Source organism: Medicago sativa, chromosome 4, assembly GCF_051527215.1.
Source record: "Medicago sativa cultivar Bolivia chromosome 4, Bolivia_mono, whole genome shotgun sequence".
NCBI lineage: Eukaryota > Viridiplantae > Streptophyta > Magnoliopsida > Fabales > Fabaceae > Medicago > Medicago sativa.
This window is the reverse complement of record NC_140752.1, coordinates 89,620,245-89,638,276: the sequence shown is the minus strand read 5'-3', so window position 1 is coordinate 89,638,276 and position 18,032 is coordinate 89,620,245. Positions and strand designations below refer to the sequence as shown.

Sequence of the window (18,032 nt, the reverse complement as noted above, 5' to 3'; positions counted from 1 at the left end):
AAACCATGAACTTTTTGCCCGTCAACTCCTTTAATCCCTTAGCACACTTGTACCTGCTGATGTACCATTTAGTTCCGAAACGCACTAGTTATCCCATTGGCAGGCTTAACCTTACTAATATTGGTTCCAGTATGCACTGTCTTGACAGTTGCAAGATCTAATGATGGTGATGAGCAAACATTTGGAGAAACCTCTCTTAAAACTAGCTGTCAAAAGAGAAAACCCAAACCATTAATACTCCATTGATCGGCATTCTTTTAAATGTATCCCCGTGAATGGAATGAATCCCTACTTGACGCTTTTAAAATCCCATGGGGCATGTATACACAAAAAACAAGTTCTGCATGCAAAATCTATTTCCGCACTGTTTATGAATTGCAAAGCCACGCCAATGAGTTATAGCTTCTTGATTGGTTTAAGGCGCATGATCATCAATGACATTTAACCTGCTATCTCAACCTTCCTCCCTATCAAAAGGAGGAAAGGTACTAATGAATCTGAAGGTAAATACCATGTTGCATAATTTGTAAATGACAAAAAAACTAGCTGAACACCAAAAATGAAACTGAGAAAATTAATATTTCTATTTTTTCAATTAGCATCAATACTGAAAAATACTAAGCATGGTGACATACAACATGATATACAACTAATACCAAAAATGACAGCCTGACCAAAGCATCCACTGTTTAATAATGAAATTCAACCAAGTTTGCCGCAGGTGCGGTATTACATGAAGATCACATCAAGACAACAAATTCCCAAATCCCAAGTAAATTAGTGGTTGGATTAAGAATACAGTTTACAGCTTCCAAATAAGAATTAACTCAGTACAGGTCCTGGCTAGGGCACAATGGCATCCGAAGGAAGATGTAAACCTGAATCAAATCTGGAAAGTTCTTCTTAAACAATTTGAACTAATTCCCATGAGCTATTCATCTAGTCTTTGTTTTGGTACATATGCAAATTGGTTCAAGTCCACAGCTTTTGGCCTGTGATAAACAGGTATATCAATGGTCATAAATCGTGCTATTTGTTATGAAACTCCTATGGAAAATGAATATCAGGATTATGTCAGAAATACATTACCTAGTATTGCGAGTGTTGCGAATATCAGGAGCTACTCTTCTAGTCTTTGTTGGTTTTGGCACGTATGCATATTGGCTCAAGTCCACAGCTGCAGGCCTATGATTTGTTGGTTTTGGCACGTATGCATATTGGCTCAAGTCCACAGCTGCAGGCCTATGATAAGCATGTGTTTATACGGTCACAAATCATGATATTGATATGAACTCCAAGGTACAACCAATCCAGCATCCCGGCAGAAAATACATTACCTCTTATTATGAGTGTTGCGAACATCTTTCAGAGGAGCACGAAGACCGCTGACACGAGAGCCGGAGGTATATTTAAAAGCCGATATTACAGAGGCAAATCTTTCCAAAGACTTCTCAGATATTTGTGAATAATGGCCTAAATGGGAAATGTTTGTTCCAAATTTTTCTTCTTCAGCACTATTCTCTTTGAATGGCCCGCCAACATTGTGATCAGAGCAACCTAAATTTAAGAAATATCAGAATTCAGAGATGCTTCCTTTCATGATCATAACTATATTTATCTATTTAAATATGACTCATTCCTCCCTCCACTATAGCATTTTGTCACCTGGTTTGTTTAAGACATTGCCATATCACGCATAAAAGTACCGAACTTTGTGGTTTGCTAAATGCAGGAAAAGTTATCATTAATATGCCAAAAGGTTTATAATATACAAAATAACTGTCCAATGATAGTAATGTTCATATTAAAGTAACTTCATTTTCTTGCAAATTAAATAAAACAGGCTTTGTGTGTTTCCTCAACCGCAAAAGATACAAATAATGCAGTATTCAATCTTTTTTTTGAAACGAGTATTCAATCTGACTTTGCATTATCAGTAAAAGTCCAATTGCCATTAAAGAAGAATCTGAAAGTGAAATTTAAAATTGAAGTAGTCAATCAATATACAAGAAAAGCTTGTGTTGAAGTTGTAAAATCTCTGTCATAAAAGATGATGATGCAATAACAACAATAGCAGCCACCACATAGAACAACAAATAAAATGACAACAAAAGCAAAGATCATAATAGCTGGAATAGCAAGATAATCAATATTGGCTATTTATGTGAAGGTGAAAAACCATATGATCTAAGCTAACAAATAAGTTTCACTTAGGGTGAAACCTACTAATATCGCTTGCAAAGTTTCTATTCTAATAAATATATACCATTATCATGAGTAGATGAAGTAGGATTCATTTTCCTGGCCTGCAAATTTTCCTGCAGAAATTCAAACTATCACTACTTGAATATAATAGGAGGAAGTGTTAAAAAAACAAAAAGGTTCAAAGCAATAAAAAAATCTTACACTTTGAATAGTGTCATTAGGGGAGACCTTCCTTTTCGGGTCTTTATTCATCAAATGGTTGTTACATAAATCACCGCCTGATATGCCATTTTTTCTCTCATCAATGACGATGCAAGAGGACAGCTGCTCTTGTTTCTCGTCACAAGCATTCTTTTCTACTTGTTTCGGCTGAAAATAACGACTCCTTACAATTACCTTTCTTTTTGTCTCCTTGGTTTTCTCTTCGGCTTTGTCTTCGACATTTGTGAGCTCAAGCTCCTTGTGCAACCCCAAACAAGGTTTATGAATTGGCTGCCTCGGCTGTCTCAATATTGTATGATCAGGACTTCCTTTCTTTTCTCCTGCCATAGATACTCAATTCACATAGACAGCGAAATGAATATCAGCCAACACATGCAAAGGAATAATGGAGTATATAGTTTTCCGCCCGAAGCAACTCATTGGCAGACTGGCTTATATTCTTACCATGATTTGGTGATTCCGTATGCTCCAAAGTTTTGGTGGGAAAACTGTTTTCAATCTAATGAAAGAAGGACATAGTATGTTAGAAAATAACTAAGAGTTTAACTAGCAACAATGAACAGCATTTTCACTATTAAAGTTCTCTAGTTCAGGCAACTTACATAGCTATTAGGAGGAAGGCTGCTGTCACAATTCTCAGTGTCAACTGTGGATGCACCAGAGTTCACTGTTTCTCTAGCAGCAGCTTCTAATGTCTGATGTTCTAGGGAATTGAAAGAAGAGGAAATCAGTGTACTTTGATTAGCAGTGGTAGGTGACGTCCGAGGCGCTTTGAATTCCCTTTTTGCTTCAAGAGATGCAAAACCTTTCGTGGCTAAGGAAAATTTACTTTAATGAATAGAAAAGGAAAATTTACTTTAAGGAATGGAAAAAGGAAGCTTCCTAAAAGCAGCAGTATGTTATATGAAGAAACTATCAAGATTCAGTGCATGTGCCTTCATACATTGTTTTATCTTAAATAAGTTATTGCCTTTTCTTGACCTACTTGGATGCTATACAATCTAGAATCTAAATTTTTAGAAAATGGTAGCTAATGCATCAACAGCGTCAGGAAGTATTCATGTGAACCATGGAATTCAACCCCACATTCCTCCCTTTTAAACATGCTAAACTGATAAAATTCAATAAAAGTATAATGCTTCAGAGGATACAAAAATACTTGGTCAAGAGATTCTTCTGCACAGGCAGATCAATCCTTTTCTTCACCCTTTCAGAATTAAGTGTTTTGAACTGACTAGTTCCTGCAATTTCTAATCTGGCGGCAAATTTGTCTCCCTGCCATTTCAAAAGAAATAGACATCAATAGAGAATACCTTTAAACAAGTAGGCTGTAAAAAATTGAAGAACATACATCTGTGTTTATTGCTTAACTTGTGATAAAGTGTAGTACTGTGTGTATGACAGAGGGAATGGTTAGAAGGGATGGAGTATGAAATGAGGTGAGGTGGTTATAAAGGTGTGAGGGCGACATAGGAGGGTTTGGAAGATTTTGGGGGAAAGAGGTTTAGACAAAGCTTGGCAGGTTGGAGGAAGAGTTATCTATTTAAACCGTTGTCTCACTAAAAGCATGTATTCAAATTCCCAAGAAAACCTTGTATAGGACATTATACGAATGAAAACATCATCCAAGTTATATGCAAAAATCGCACACTCATTTACACCCATGCAAAAAGGGAATTCAACAGTTATAGATTTTTCTTTTAAATTGTTGTCAATCACATTTATACCATCATCAAAATCCGCTTTCTTTTGAAGTCATTTGAATTGACCATCATAATCCAAAACTGAACAAATAAAACAAGTCAAATTATTTCGACCAAAAATAAAGAAATTTATATATTGATTCAATTAAGCACGCGACACAAGCAAAATATCCATCAAGAAAAGTAACAATTTGAAGGTTTACCTCAAATGGCATTTTGGTAATTGGATCAAGATCTCCTTCTGCTATTCCTTGTCCTATATCTTTTGGCAATGGTGTGCATCAGGTTAAGGTATTATTTTGAGTAAGATCTCAGATAATTAACAAATTTATATCAAATATTCAATAAAAAATGGTAACAAAATCTTTAAAGGATATGGGCCTAAAAAGTCTAACTCGTCGCCAATATCCTCAGGTATATTAGCCAAATGGACAATATTTTCACTAACTGGATCATAAACTCGTTGATATTGGAAAGTAAGAATAGCCTTCCTGAACGACTCTTCGTAAAAGGGAGGTACAGAAACACCATTGTATTTCAAGTGCTTAATAACCTGTACATTACAATTGGCATCAGAATTACATCAAATTTCATATATATAAAGTACCTGAAAGATGTTTGTGTGTGTGTGTGTGTTTATATGTACAGATATGTTCATGTTTTTTTGGTCTTGAATAATCATGCATGTCAACTCTATCCGCCATTCTTACCTTGTCATAGCTTTTAAATCTTTTAATGCTTGCATGAGCCTTTTTGAGACCCATACCTGGCAAGGACTGAAGGTAGTCGCAGCCACTTAGAATACACATTTCAAGAAGCATTTGTCTGTTGAACCCTTCAAAATTAAGCTCCTTATTCTTTTGCAGCATGGAATACTGAAACTGAACACCTTGACCAAACTTGTCCATTTTAAAGATAATCTAAATTTGAATGGAAAAAAACAAATCAGTCAAAAGTCAGCGAGTCTATCAAATTAAGCAATAATGTAAACTACAATACAGATGATACAAGACATTTGCATGTTAATTTAAGCTTAGTCAAAACTCAAAACTCACTCTTGGACAACCAAATGGTATAAGATCAGAGTCTTCGGTTATAACTGCATCAACCTGTTTGCTAATTGCCAAAAATGTCATCTGGGCATCTGCCTCATATGGGGCAACAACATACTGCACATTCTCTTGCTTCAATACCTTCCGAAAAAACAAGGTTTCAACATTTAGGAGAGAGCATAATTATTAATTACATTTATATAACATATTCAAATGAAATACAATTATACAAAATTACAAACATGTGTGAATGTGTTTATAACAGGCTATAATGATCATCAACAATCAGACCAACTCTGATAAATCAAATCCATTTCTACCTGAATAAGTTCTCGCGCAATCTGAGGCGAAATATCAACAGCTTTCTGATAGCACTCGTAAGCAGCAGTAGAATTTCCATATGATTCATGTTCAACCGCACGTTCCAAATTTTCTTTTCTAGACCTACACACATAGCAAAGAAAATACTTGTTTCATAAGCAAAAATACAACAACTATAAGAATGATGATAATATAAGATTTCAAAACAAGCTAATAAACCAGAGATCATATAAGAGTATGTACCGGGCACGCTTGTTCTCTTGATCACCCTTCATTGGTAAAAGCCCACCATCAAATACAAGAATAGGCTTAACACCATAATGTCTCAGCAAATTCACTCTATGCATACAATACTCAATGTGCCTGTAACGCAATATACAAAGTTAACCCCTTTTCTGACCCAATTGAACCCATAAATAAAAATCAAATTTTTACTGCTGATTTAGAGTTAAATAACAAATTAAAGAAATACCCAACAAAATAATCATAAAGGGTACACTAAAAACAAGCCAGTTGAAGAAAGATGAAAGAGAGGAAGTGAGGAAAAGAGGGTAACCTAGAAGTGGGTATGCCTTTGCAGAGGTCGGTGCTGCAAGAAAGGGCACCTTTGTGAAGCCAAGAATAAGTGTCGATGGCAACAGAACAGCCGTGAAGGTCTTTGATGTGAATTGGAATCATAATTGATTTGAGTAGCGGTAACAGACCATGGATTCCCATTTCACTTCTTCGCAGTTTTCAGCAGATACACACACACTGTACTCTGTTAATCTTCTACTTCATGGTACGCGACTCTTCGCTTTCTATAGAGTTGAAGAGAGAGACGCGCGCACGAAAATGTCTGGCGGGAAAGTTTTCATTATTGGGATTTGATCCTCCCTCCACTCACATATAGTCGCTTCTCTCTCTTTCCTTTTTTGTTTTTTTTTAAAACAAAATTAGAAAAATACAATGAAAACATTTTTTCTGCTCTTAATTGAAATTTTACCTTGTTCAGATTTTATAGTCTAGAACCTATTTGTTGTTTTTAAAATTTTATAATCCAAACTAATCAAATACAAAAAAAAAAAAAAATTATGGTCCACTTTATAATGACAGTTTTTGTGGTCTACGACGCACATAAATTGATGTTTTTGTTCATTTGCAAACATCACCACAAAATCATGAACATTTATCCCGTAGTTATAGTCATCAAGGTTGTAGTTTACTATGACGGGAGAAACCTAACATGATTAAGGTCCACATTATTTGGCGTGAATGATCATCTGGACCAAATGAACGACTGACTCAACCTAGAGACACAAGTTGGGTAGATAGCGTTGAGGATCATCGTTTGTTGATCAACTCATATGAAAGCATCTGGTTCACCCAGACGAAGCTTTGGAACAACGACAATGTGAGAACCATGTGCTGGATGGTTTGTGTCATATTTTATACGGTTGAATGACAAGTACTTTCCCAAAAAAATATGATTTTTTTTTATTTTTCCGGTATTGAAAAAATCTGGAAATATGAATTTTTCGAAATTTATTAATTTTTTCCAGAATGTTTTCATTTTTTTAATTTTTTCAGATTTTACTTTTTATTTTTAAAATTTTCCAGATTTTTGTTTTCTTTTTAAATTTTTTCGGTATTTTTTTATTTGTTAAGAATTTTTTTTGTTTTTTTATTTTTTTTAAAAAAAAAATAAATATTTTTTTAATTAAAAAAAATCAGAAATGCCACGTGTCTCTATAAAAAAATAAAAAAAAAACTATACAATCAGCGTGCCACGTCATCATAAAAGGGTGACGTGGCGCGCCATGTCAGCACCTGGAGTGTGTCAGATGGGATCAGGGGTGTTTCCGAAAGAATATTCATATTTCAGGGTTGAAATCGAAAGAATCTTTTTTACAGGGGGGAAAACCAGAACTCGCCCATATTACAGGAGGTAAAAACGTATTAACCCTATAATCTATCACGGGATGAGCTGTAAAAAACTTCAAAAATTTGACCCTGTCTTTTTTAGCTAAAGGCCCGTTTGTTACGGATTAAAATAAAAGTGATTTTGACATAAAATAATTTAGAGATTATATTTTATAGATTTTATGAAAAATCAGAATCTATTTTGTGTTTGTTTACCGTAGGAAAAATCACTTTTTTTAAGCAAATAATCTAGTTTGTTTTGATACAGCTATATAAAAGCGATTTTTTGTTACAAAATTAGTTCAATCTTTAGATCCATATTTTCTCTCTCCTCTAAAAAAAATCTATTTTTTGAGAAGCTGCTCTCAACAGCTTCTCATTTGAAGCTGTTTTTAGATTTTTTTTAGATTCTGATTTTTTTTAAATCTGTAACAAACGGATGCAATATTCGTAAAAGTGATTATTTTCTTAAAAAAAGTGATTTTTTTCCTAAAAAAAGCTATAACAAACGGGCTCTAACTCATTGAGTTTGTATTTTACATGGACTGCCCTGAGTTATTTCCATAGGCTTTTGGACCATCCGTTTAAAAATATACAAAAATAATTATTTGTTTAGAGAGAGAGATTGTCCACCCTTCCAGGGCGAGATAACATATGTGTGTAGGGACAACAAAATGGATGTGCATTTAATGCATGTTTTTATTTTTATTTTTATAAAAGAACAATGTTGTTGTTGTTTTTTTTTTTTTAAAGGAAGAACAATGTTGTTATTTTTAAAAATCCGACATCAACTAATTTGTGGTAAAAACATACTTATGAGGCATATCGACAGCATCAACATAATTAACAAACTCACATCATAATTAATAAATAGATATAAAAATAAAAGAACTCCGCTAACATAAATTGATCTCAAAATAAAACAAATCCGTCAACATAAACCAAACCTCGGAATAAACCCAAAAACTAAAATAGACTAAAAAAACATAAAATAAGTCTCACAACATAAACCCAACACATATTTTCTAGTAAGTTTTTATTTTACGGTAATATTTTTTTTTTTGAAATATACGGTAATATTTTCTAGTAAGTTAATCAATTCTAAATCTACCTAAAAATTGCATTTTATTGGTTTGAACTATGATGAGTTATTGGACCGATTCACTTTAAATTTTGTCTATTGTATGTACAGAACGAAGAAAAATAGCAAGCTGGTTTTGTCAAAAAAATTAAAAAAAATAGCAAGTTGGAGTCAACCATGGTTAAAAAAGACAAACGCAATATTTTTAAAAGTGTTTTTTAAAGACAATAATTCTTTTAAAAAGATTATAACATTTAGATTCTAAATTTGTTTAAGGATTATATTAGATATTTTTAAAATTTTAGCTGTCATTCCTTTAAAAAAAATTGCCATTAGATCAAATTTTAAATTCAAACTGAATCCAACAACTCAATTTTTTTTTGGTAGTGATCCAACAATTGAATTAAATACAAATAAAACTCTTTCAAAAAAAATTAAATACAAGTAAAAGAAATAATATGTAGAAAGAAAAGTAATAAAAATAATTAAATAAAGATAAAATTGCAAATAAAAAAGTTTAATTGATAAAAGAAAATACACAAAATTATATTTTCTCCTTAATTGATTTTTTGTTTTATAGCAATCGGAAAGATGGAAGACAAATCTAAAGTACAAATGGTTTTGGTTGGATTAGAAGTTAGAAGAAACTCGTAGTAGGGATGGCAATGTCTGTGATTCTTCCGATCATACTTGTTTAACTCCAACCCTAATATTCGCTTCCCGATTCAGATTTAATTAACCAATCAAACCCCACCTTCTTCTCATCTTTTCAATTCAATTATACATTCAGTTTAGACTAAAGTCTCAAAATTAATCCATAGACCAATTAGGTTTTACCCAAGACTCTGTTAACTGCTTATACCAAACTCATTCGACGGAAAATCATGCCGCGTAAAGTAAACTATGGAATCGATTACTACGACGATGACTATGAGGATTATGATGACTATGATTATGAAGTTGAATCTGAAAATTATGGTCACTTTCTTTTTCTTAGTTTTTAATTACTACTCGTTTTTACTTAGCTTTTTACAATTCTCATAGCATAGCATTTTTGTTGTTTGTGTTATTAAATAAGCAGGAGTAGAACAACCTGATACAAAGAAAGAGACCATTAAGCCACCTGGAGTTTGGAGTTGCTCTATTTGCACCTATGACAATGACGAGAGCATGACTTGCTGTGATATTTGTGGCGTTCTACGTCACCCCTTGGTTATCAATGGAACCACCTCCAACATCAACAAAACAGGTAAATCCATTTATTCATTAATAGTTGTAATTTAGTTTAGTACTAGGTCTAAGGAGGGAATGAAGTAATCAAATACTGTTTGTTTGAACTTCCTGTTGCTCTTATGGAGAAACTGTCCGAGTTCTATGTCCATGTGGCCGGGGTGCATGGTGGAATGTTCACCCGTTAAAGTTGTTATTGAACGAATCCATCCTGCCAGTTTGTAGTTGAAGTTCTTGTCGTGGTACATAACGTACTTGTGGAGTTTCTCGAGGTGGGGGCCCAAATATGGGAAGTAGAGGAACTTTGCAGTGGAGCAGAATTCGGTAGGCGCATGTAGAGTGATCGCTGGCGCTGCTGTGTCCATTACACATAATGTTGATGTTTTCTCCAGCAAGAACAATGGCTTTAGACATCCGTTGCAGATCTCTTTTTCTCAATACCAAATCACAAATGCCTTCGGTGAATGGTTTACAAACCGTCAAATTAGTAAATTGTGTTATTAATTATTCTATTGAAATCCTCTAATTACAGGGAACTGTAAAAAGCAACGGAAGAGGGCTTTGTAGAGTTTTTAAAAATTCCCAAACCCTTCTCCTGTTTTTTAAAAACTCCCAAACTAGTGGAGAGCCTGCTTATCATAACCCTCTGCCCTCGAAAACCCTTCCGAGACAAAGCTTTATTGTCTTAGGTAAGGAGTAAAGATGCCTCATTGATTGGCTTGTTTGATATGGAATATCAAACTCTTTGATCATGCTATTATTTCTGATATGGGAAGATGGGATTTGGAATCTCTTGAAATTTGAAGTTTCTAAACTCAATCAACTCCATTACTATGAAAAACAAGTTATTAATGTGTAAAATGATATAAAATTCGTGGGATTCGTTACTTTCCATGTCACATCTTTTAGAAGGTATTGCAGTGGTTGCTATTGAATTCTGATATTTTTTCCCTTCGCGACAAATGCTTCCATCGAATAAAGTTGTAGTTTCAGACTTTCAGTGTAAATAGTTGACTATCATGATTCATGACTCTACAGCTCAGTGCTGGTCACTATGACGCTACTGCCTTAGTTGAGTGTGCTATTATCATGATCCTGTATCCCAACTTCATGGTGCACCCTTAAGTGGATCTGAGTGACAATTTCGTTTATAGGGCTATTAGAGAAAGGCAAGCCAAACCAAACTGTACCTCATAGGTTTTTCTGCAAGAGCAGAAGGATGACCGATGAATTAAAATAACCAAGCAAAATTGATAATTAACTGGTCTTGGATTTCGTGATAGTCGTTGTCCTGGTTTTGACAACTTAAAGGGAATTTGACTATAGGCAAATTTCAAAAGAATAGCTGAGATCTTAAACTTCGGCTCTCTGTATATCCCACATTGTATAGTGCTAGGTTTACAACAATGGACATGATATGCCTATAACCCGCTGAAAAATCTCTTTGATGCAGTTGAAGATACAAACAAAACTCCTGGAGCATCCAAGTTGGCCCAGTCTCTTTTTCAATCATTGCCACAACAGAGTCCCAAAGAGGTTGTGATATTTCCAATGCAAGACGTTGGTTTTTGGACAGATGGCAGTAACATCTACAAGCTTGAGAATGTCCAAGGAGAATTTCATGAAATTCATAAGGCTTTTAATGCTCAAAGCCATCCCTCTTTAAATATAGGTCTTCACAAGTTTTAAAATACATTTGTAGAATTAGTGTAGTTTCTACGATATTTGACTTTTATGCAATACTTCCTCCATCTCATATTAAATGTCTTTTAAGGTTATAAAGCGTACTAATTTCCATGATAAAACCAGCTTCATTGACTAAAATATCCTTATTAATAAAATAGTTAGGTGGACTGTGATAGAATAAATAAGGGTAGTATTAGTAGAAATAGGTAAGTAATGCTTCGTTTGTATTCTAAAATGATAAACAATATGAAACAAGCAAATATTCCAAGCATTACACTTAATATGAGACGGAAGGAGTACTAATTAGAATAAAAGATCTTATTAGGTGAAGTTTTGAGTTTGTTTTAATGATGTGCTATGTTTTAGTTTTTGGAACTCCTTGTACATGAGAGCAAACCTTACATAACCATTTATTTTTAAACAATAGTGATCAAATCTTTTTTATTGGAGTGGACAGATCCTTTCAAGTTTGACGTTCCATCCCCAGATGATGTGGTTCATACTGGCCTACATTCTTCAAAATTGGGTTTGAAAGGTAGCCCTCCCTCAACCTATCTGTCTTCAGGCTGTAACTTTGACACCCTAGCTTTAACCAAAAAAAAAAGTAGATTTTCCCCCATATTTAGTTTTTTCATGTTTTAGTTCCTTTTGGATAAATATTGATGTATCTTATTTCACTATGCTTTCAGACAAAGTTAAAAACTCTAAAGATTCTCGGCTTTCATCAAGCAGCAGAGAGAAGAATGAACTAGAATCCAATACTGAAAGTGCAGACAACTTATCGTCTTTAATGCAAAAGAACAAGCTTTCCAAAAATGTAGAAATTGATCTCGAAACAATTGGTAAAACTTCAAACAGCTTATCAGCATCTTTGCCAAAGGACAAAGGAAACTATGCGAATAAAATAAATTCTTCAAAAATTGGTACAAATGGCATTCAATCAAGCAAAGAAAAGTCCGGTAGTTTGTCTGCACTACCAAAAGTTGAAGAGAGTGATAAACTTAGTTTGTCTTCTAACAAAGACGGAAAGTCTGAAAGTGCTTCCAGCAGTTTTAACCACACAGTTCCTGATGCAAGATCTCAAAGTTCTGATAATACTAATGCTAAGGGACCTCATCAACAAGTTTCTTACCAGCCAGAAAAGTGGATGCTTCCTCAACAATCTGAAGATACGTTGACTCAGTTGAATCTTGCAATTGTACGCAAATGACCTATTCTTTCATATATCCCAGGACTATATTTCAAGGAAGAAATGTCTCACAGTGCTTAATCTGTTAATTGTAGGTTGGTCATGTTGATTCTGGAAAATCAACACTATCTGGTAGGTTATTACACCTATTGGGACGAATTTCCAAGAAAGAAATGCACAAAAGTGAAAAGGAGGCCAAGTTACAGGTAATTTCACCGTGGAGTCATTTTTATTTTTTGGTGCTTGATGCTTATGAATTCATGTGTCTATTTCTGCTTCCTCGTCTCTTTTAATCAGGGCAAAGGATCCTTTGCTTATGCTTGGGCACTTGATGAAAGTTCCGAAGAAAGGGAAAGGGGAATAACCATGACAGTGGCTGTGGCATATTTTGACACTAAGAAATATCACGTTGTTGTGCTTGACTCTCCTGGTCATAAAGATTTTATCCCAAACATGATTTCTGGAGCTACACAAGCTGATGCTGCAGTTCTTGTTATAGATGCCTCACTTGGTGCATTTGAAGCTGGTATGGATGGCGGCAAAGGACAAACAAGAGAGCATGCACAACTTATTAGAAGTTTCGGTGTAGACCATGTTATAGTTGCAGTAAATAAGATGGATGCTGTGTCATACTCCAAAGACCGATTTGATTTTATAAGACATCAGCTGGGAATGTTTCTCCGCTCATGTGGGTTCAAAGATTCTTCTCTCTCATGGATTCCCTTGAGTGCCATGGAAAATCAAAATTTGGTAGCATCCCCTTCTGATGCTCATTTCAAAAACTGGTATGTCACTGATTACTCTAGATGTGATCTTAACTTCCCTTGGTGGGCATTAGACTATAATTTTTTAAAAATGTTTTTGAATTGTTGGCTATTGCATATAACCAAGACATTTGTTGAGTTTTTCAATCATGCTTTTGTTTATTAGGTTTTTAGTCCTATAGGGTTAATTAAGTTTTTGGCTATTGCATAAGACCATTTACTTAATTAACCCTACTTAATTAACCCTATAGGGTTAATTAAGTTTTTAATCCCTATAAATATTCACAGTTTTGTTTTTAGTCCCTACAAAATAAAACCCTATAGGGTTAATATATTATGATTTAGACTAAAATTCTATAATTTGTGTTTACAATTTTTTTTTTTTTTTTGTAAATTGTGATTATTATAGTTATAAATTATTGAAGAATGATCAATGTCTCTTTCTTTACAAGTATTCTATATTTGTGTGTGTGTGTGTATTTTAATTTTGTTAACGTATCTTAGGCCATATCGTATTCTGAGTTAAAAAAATCCGTATCCTCGTATCTGTATCATATTATACCCATAGCCGTACTATGTATCCGGGCTTCATAGATGGTGACATAAAAGTAGTTTGACAACTCTCGAAGCTAGTATAGAACTTCTTCTAAACAACTCATAAATTCATATTATTTTGTAATTAGATTTAACTCAAACTTAGCATGCTAATGGACTTACCCCAATAATCATTCTAAATCTAATGGTAAAATTGGATAGTTTGACAACTCTCAAAAACTTACTCAGAACTATTTTAAATAAACTATTCATATAAGTTCAGATTATTATGTAGTTAGTTTTAACTTAATCTTAATTTAGTGGAACCCAACTTAAATGGTTTCCCAAGGAGCCGGTTTATCTCTAAATTGGCTGCCACAAGTAGCATATGCAGCCATTTTGTTAATTGTGTTAGTTCCAGAAAGACTGGCTTCACACATTTTCTTGCATATATAATTTATTTTGCTTTACTTTAATATCTCACCTTGGTAGAAATAGCTATGTGCGTACCTTGTAATGAATTTGTAAATCCCACCTCAGAAAGGCTGAACTTCCTCTATTTCTGAAGCATAAAACAGCTATGTAGAAAGTTTAACGGTCTCACAGAAGGCATCTTATTTTCTGTAAACCCTATTTGATCCGTTTAGCTTAGTCGCCTAGTGCTTGCCTGTTGTTGCTGCTTTGAAATCCCAATTGAGAAAATAGATTTTGGCCATATTGATTTATTAGTATGTTTTCCTTCTCACCTTGATTTATGGTTCTCATATTTTAATTGCAAAAAAGTCCAATTTATACCCTCCAACTGAACCTACTTTGGTCCTAAAACCTAACTTAATATGTGCAGCGCGAGTCCTAATCTTTCTGACATGCAGTACATATTTGTCCATCTGTTTTATTCAGTCAAACTCTAAAGGATATTGTTACACTCTAATCATGTTACTGTACTAATTTTTTTGTAGAAATGTCAAATTTACCCAAATCAAAATTAGGGTCACATGCACTTTGGTCTTGAAACTTAAGAAAATCAAACCAAAGAATGATTATTTGATAGGAAATCAAACTGAGTGCATCTATGCATTTTATAGTATGCTAAAACTTGATGGTTGTTTCATTGTGAAACAGGTATACTGGACCTTATCTGTTAGGTGCAGTTGACTCACTACAACCTCCTACTAGAGAATTCGCAAAACCTCTGCTAATGCCAATATGTGATGTTATCAAATCAACTGCACAAGGACAGGTGTCTGCTTGTGGGAAACTGGAAGCAGGAGCTCTTCGAAGTGGAACAAAGGTATAAAACTGGATTGTGCTGTGACTAATTTACTATAACTGAAAAACCAAATGAAAGATTCACACTAATAATTAAAATTAGAAGTGTTTTGTACTGATCTAAAACCAAGTTTCTTCTGATAGGAATTAATAACTTCCCGTTAAAGTTAGTCCCTCACACCCAATGCTTTCATTGTGTTTATTTAGTTTTTTCTTTATCAACATGTTCATTTTCGTCCATTAATTTACAAATTACATCAAATCACCTGTTTATTTGTTTCCGTCATCGTGATTTTCCATTCAAATTTTTATTTTAAAATTTTTGGCATGACAGTCACAAAAACTATTTTTTCATGCAAGACTACCACATGAATAGCCATAGGGACTTCTTTATTTTTTATTTTTTAAAATTATGTCACAATTTAAATATTTAACAAAATAATTTGGATGAAGAATTACTATATAGACAATTTTGTATATAGTTCTTAAATTGAGAGACTAAAGTAAATTATAAAATTTGGAAAAGGACAACTGAAAATACAAGGACAGCAAGTTTCATCAGGATGATGAAACAAAAGTACTTGATGAACTCATTTTATGTAGTTCTTCGCAAATGTGCCTTTTTCCCAGGTCCATAAATGTTTTTCCAGCTATTCCTTGTTCTGAAGCATAAATGTTTGCTTGCCCGATCATTTTTTTGTATCAATTCCATGTTCAATCATGGGCCTATGGCCTACCTCTTGGATCAGGATCCCATCATATTTAAAAATAAACATGGCAAACTATTTCTTGTAATATGTGGTCAGTTATGCTCAAGTTCTTCTTAACATGGCTTGAAATGAAATATTTCTTGCCTAACTGTACACCTTAATAATTATAGGTGCTAGTTATGCCTTCAGATGTTGTTGGAACAGTGCGTACATTGGAGCGTGACTCTAACGCCTGCTCTGTTGCAAGAGCTGGAGATAATGTAGCTGTAACGTTGCATGGTGTCGATGGAAGTCATGTATTGGCTGGAGGCGTATTATGCCATCCTGACTTTCCTGTTGCAGTTGCAAAGCATTTGGAGTTGAAATTGCTTGTCTTGGATGGTACAAGTCCCATATTGATCGGCGCTCAGGTGTGCTTTATTCCCTGCACTTTATTTTTTAATATTGCTTATTGGGATAAATGTCAATTTTCTTTTTTCTATATTGGCAGTTAGAGTTTCACATACATCATGCAAAAGAGCCTGCTAGAGTTTCAAGAATATTGTCAGTACTTGATCCCAAGACTGGTAAGGTGACCAAAAAGAACCCTCGTTGTCTCACGTCAAAACAAAGTGCAGTAATTGAGGTGAATAACATAGCTAAACTTGTAATTTCGATGTGAACACATGAATATCTTTTCGTCTACAGTGCAACTCACTCAAAGCTGGCTTCTATTGTTTCTAATATTCAGGTGATTTTGCACGAGCCAGTCTGTGTGGTAGAGTTTTCTAGATGTAAAGCTCTTGGAAGAGTATCCCTTAGATCTTTAGGAAGAACAATAGCTGTTGGACTTGTGTCAAGAATAATCGAAGAACAAGATTAGTTTATGCCGACAGTGATGACATTGGAGAGGTTCCCTGTATACCATGTATATTGTTCCAGTAAACATCTGTTTTCCATCTACTTTAGCTAGAATAGACAATGGCGGCTATGTAATTCTTGTTGAGCTTCTCTGGTCAACATGTGAATTATGTAAAGATGGTTAAATGTTGAGTTTTTTTTCCTTTCTTTTTGGAAATGCTTTAACCATATATGTATCATAGATAGCTCATAAGAGAGCTCTTCTCATCAATAGTCTAGACTTGTTGAACAGAGGAATGACTTGTTTTGAGGTTACTTCTTAATGCTTCACTTGATGGGATTCAATTCCATCCTTTATTGGTTAGGATTTTTCTGCCAACGGTTTTGTTTATTTTTCTTAAATTTTGCTTCTTGTTTTTGTTCTTGGTCATGTACTCATGTTTATATCCCTCAAGTTTTTTTTTTCCTTTAATAATTTTTTCTTGTAGTTTGTCAATTAGGATGACTAATAATTTTTTATGGTGTTTACTTTGAAATAAATTATAGATTTTTAACGTATAATTTATGTGGAATTGAAAGTTTTTGATTTGCTTTCTGATGAAAAATTAATCTTATAGTCTGGTGGATAATAGCTCCTATGAATGGCTTTTGATGATCCATGCAATAAAGATTGAATAAGCCTTACATTGGCTATAAACAGCTGAAACATTCCACTATTTTATCTTACGTATACCTCAAATATGTTTACACAACCTCAGTTTATGTATATCTAAAAATTAGCTCATGTACCCTATGTATATTATGTGTTTTTAGATCCTTCAAAAAAGATCTTTCATAAACATAGTTCTAAGTACGTTTACTAAACTTAGTATACATACCACGTGTAGATTGAGGTTTTTAATTTTTAAAAAAAAAGCTAAATTAGCCCATCCGAATTTGCTCCAGAGAGAATTGAACTTGAGATAGCCCATCCGAATTTGCTCCAGAGAGAATCGAACTTGAGATCTTGATCTCAAGGAGCACTTGAGATCTTGATCTCAAGGAGCAAGCTCTCAGGTTTCAAGCTAATACCACTAGATCAACTCAAGTGGGTTTGAGTTTTTTAATCTTACATAAATTTAATTCAAATACGTTTACGCAAACTCAATTTAAGCACAATACGATTATGTAAACTCTGTTTAAATGCATTTATATAAATATAAATGTAATTCACGTACTATTTGTAAATTCCAAGTTTCATATTTTACACAAAGCCAATTATGTTTATGCAAACTATAACATTAATTTCATTAGCAGGCAAGCAAACTGTATTGCTCATACCCTT

The 18,032-nt window shown here is 33.9% G+C and overlaps 2 protein-coding genes across 5 annotated transcripts; one reads left to right on the top strand and one right to left on the bottom strand.

Moving 5' to 3' along the window:
• Positions 1-560: 560 nt before the first annotated feature.
• Positions 561-6,361, bottom strand: LOC146933506 (exonuclease 1-like). Of its 2 annotated transcripts, none has more exons than XM_085705301.1 (15): positions 6,060-6,361; positions 5,747-5,866; positions 5,503-5,626; positions 5,186-5,323; positions 4,841-5,050; positions 4,509-4,683; positions 4,334-4,407; positions 3,579-3,702; positions 3,030-3,232; positions 2,872-2,926; positions 2,407-2,759; positions 2,267-2,318; positions 1,338-1,557; positions 1,090-1,242; positions 561-992 (listed from the first exon to the last, which is right to left on the bottom strand). In XM_085705301.1, the coding sequence occupies exons 1-15, from the start codon at positions 6,218-6,220 to the stop codon at positions 932-934; spliced, it is 2,223 nt and encodes a 740-aa protein (XP_085561427.1). In that variant the 5' UTR covers positions 6,221-6,361; the 3' UTR covers positions 561-931. The 2 variants fall into 2 exon arrangements, with proteins under 2 accessions (XP_085561427.1, XP_085561428.1); XM_085705302.1 differs by having other exon boundaries at positions 2,407-2,747.
• A 2,725-nt stretch (positions 6,362-9,086) lies between these two features.
• LOC146933505 (Translation elongation factor EF1A/initiation factor IF2gamma family protein) lies at positions 9,087-17,072 on the top strand. Of its 3 annotated transcripts, XM_085705303.1 has the most exons (11): positions 9,087-9,464; positions 9,568-9,735; positions 11,170-11,388; positions 11,860-11,937; positions 12,092-12,600; positions 12,687-12,797; positions 12,889-13,376; positions 15,012-15,180; positions 16,039-16,278; positions 16,359-16,493; positions 16,599-17,072. In XM_085705303.1, exons 1-11 carry the CDS (start codon positions 9,371-9,373, stop codon positions 16,728-16,730), a joined length of 2,343 nt encoding a protein of 780 aa, XP_085561429.1. In that variant the 5' UTR covers positions 9,087-9,370; the 3' UTR covers positions 16,731-17,072. The 3 variants fall into 3 exon arrangements, with proteins under 3 accessions (XP_085561429.1, XP_085561430.1, XP_085561431.1); XM_085705304.1 differs by lacking the exon at positions 11,170-11,388; XM_085705305.1 differs by lacking the exons at positions 11,170-11,388; positions 11,860-11,937.
• Positions 17,073-18,032: the final 960 nt, after the last annotated feature.

Bases quoted from the DNA above. Each gene is read 5' to 3' on its own strand.
- LOC146933506 (XM_085705301.1), bottom strand. From the start codon at position 6,220: ATGGGAATCCATGGTCTGTTACCGCTACTCAAATCAATTATGATTCCA. The intron at 4,408-4,508 runs CATATCCTTTAA...TAACCTGATGCA, and splicing joins CGAGTTAGACTTTTTAGGCC to CACCATTGCCAAAAGATATA. The intron at 1,243-1,337 runs GTAATGTATTTT...TGCTTATCATAG, and splicing joins CGCAACACTCATAATAAGAG to GCCTGCAGCTGTGGACTTGA.
- LOC146933505 (XM_085705303.1), top strand. From the start codon at position 9,371: ATGCCGCGTAAAGTAAACTATGGAATCGATTACTACGACGATGACTAT. The intron at 9,736-11,169 runs GTAAATCCATTT...TCTTTGATGCAG, and splicing joins CTCCAACATCAACAAAACAG to TTGAAGATACAAACAAAACT. The intron at 12,798-12,888 runs GTAATTTCACCG...TCTTTTAATCAG, and splicing joins AAAAGGAGGCCAAGTTACAG to GGCAAAGGATCCTTTGCTTA.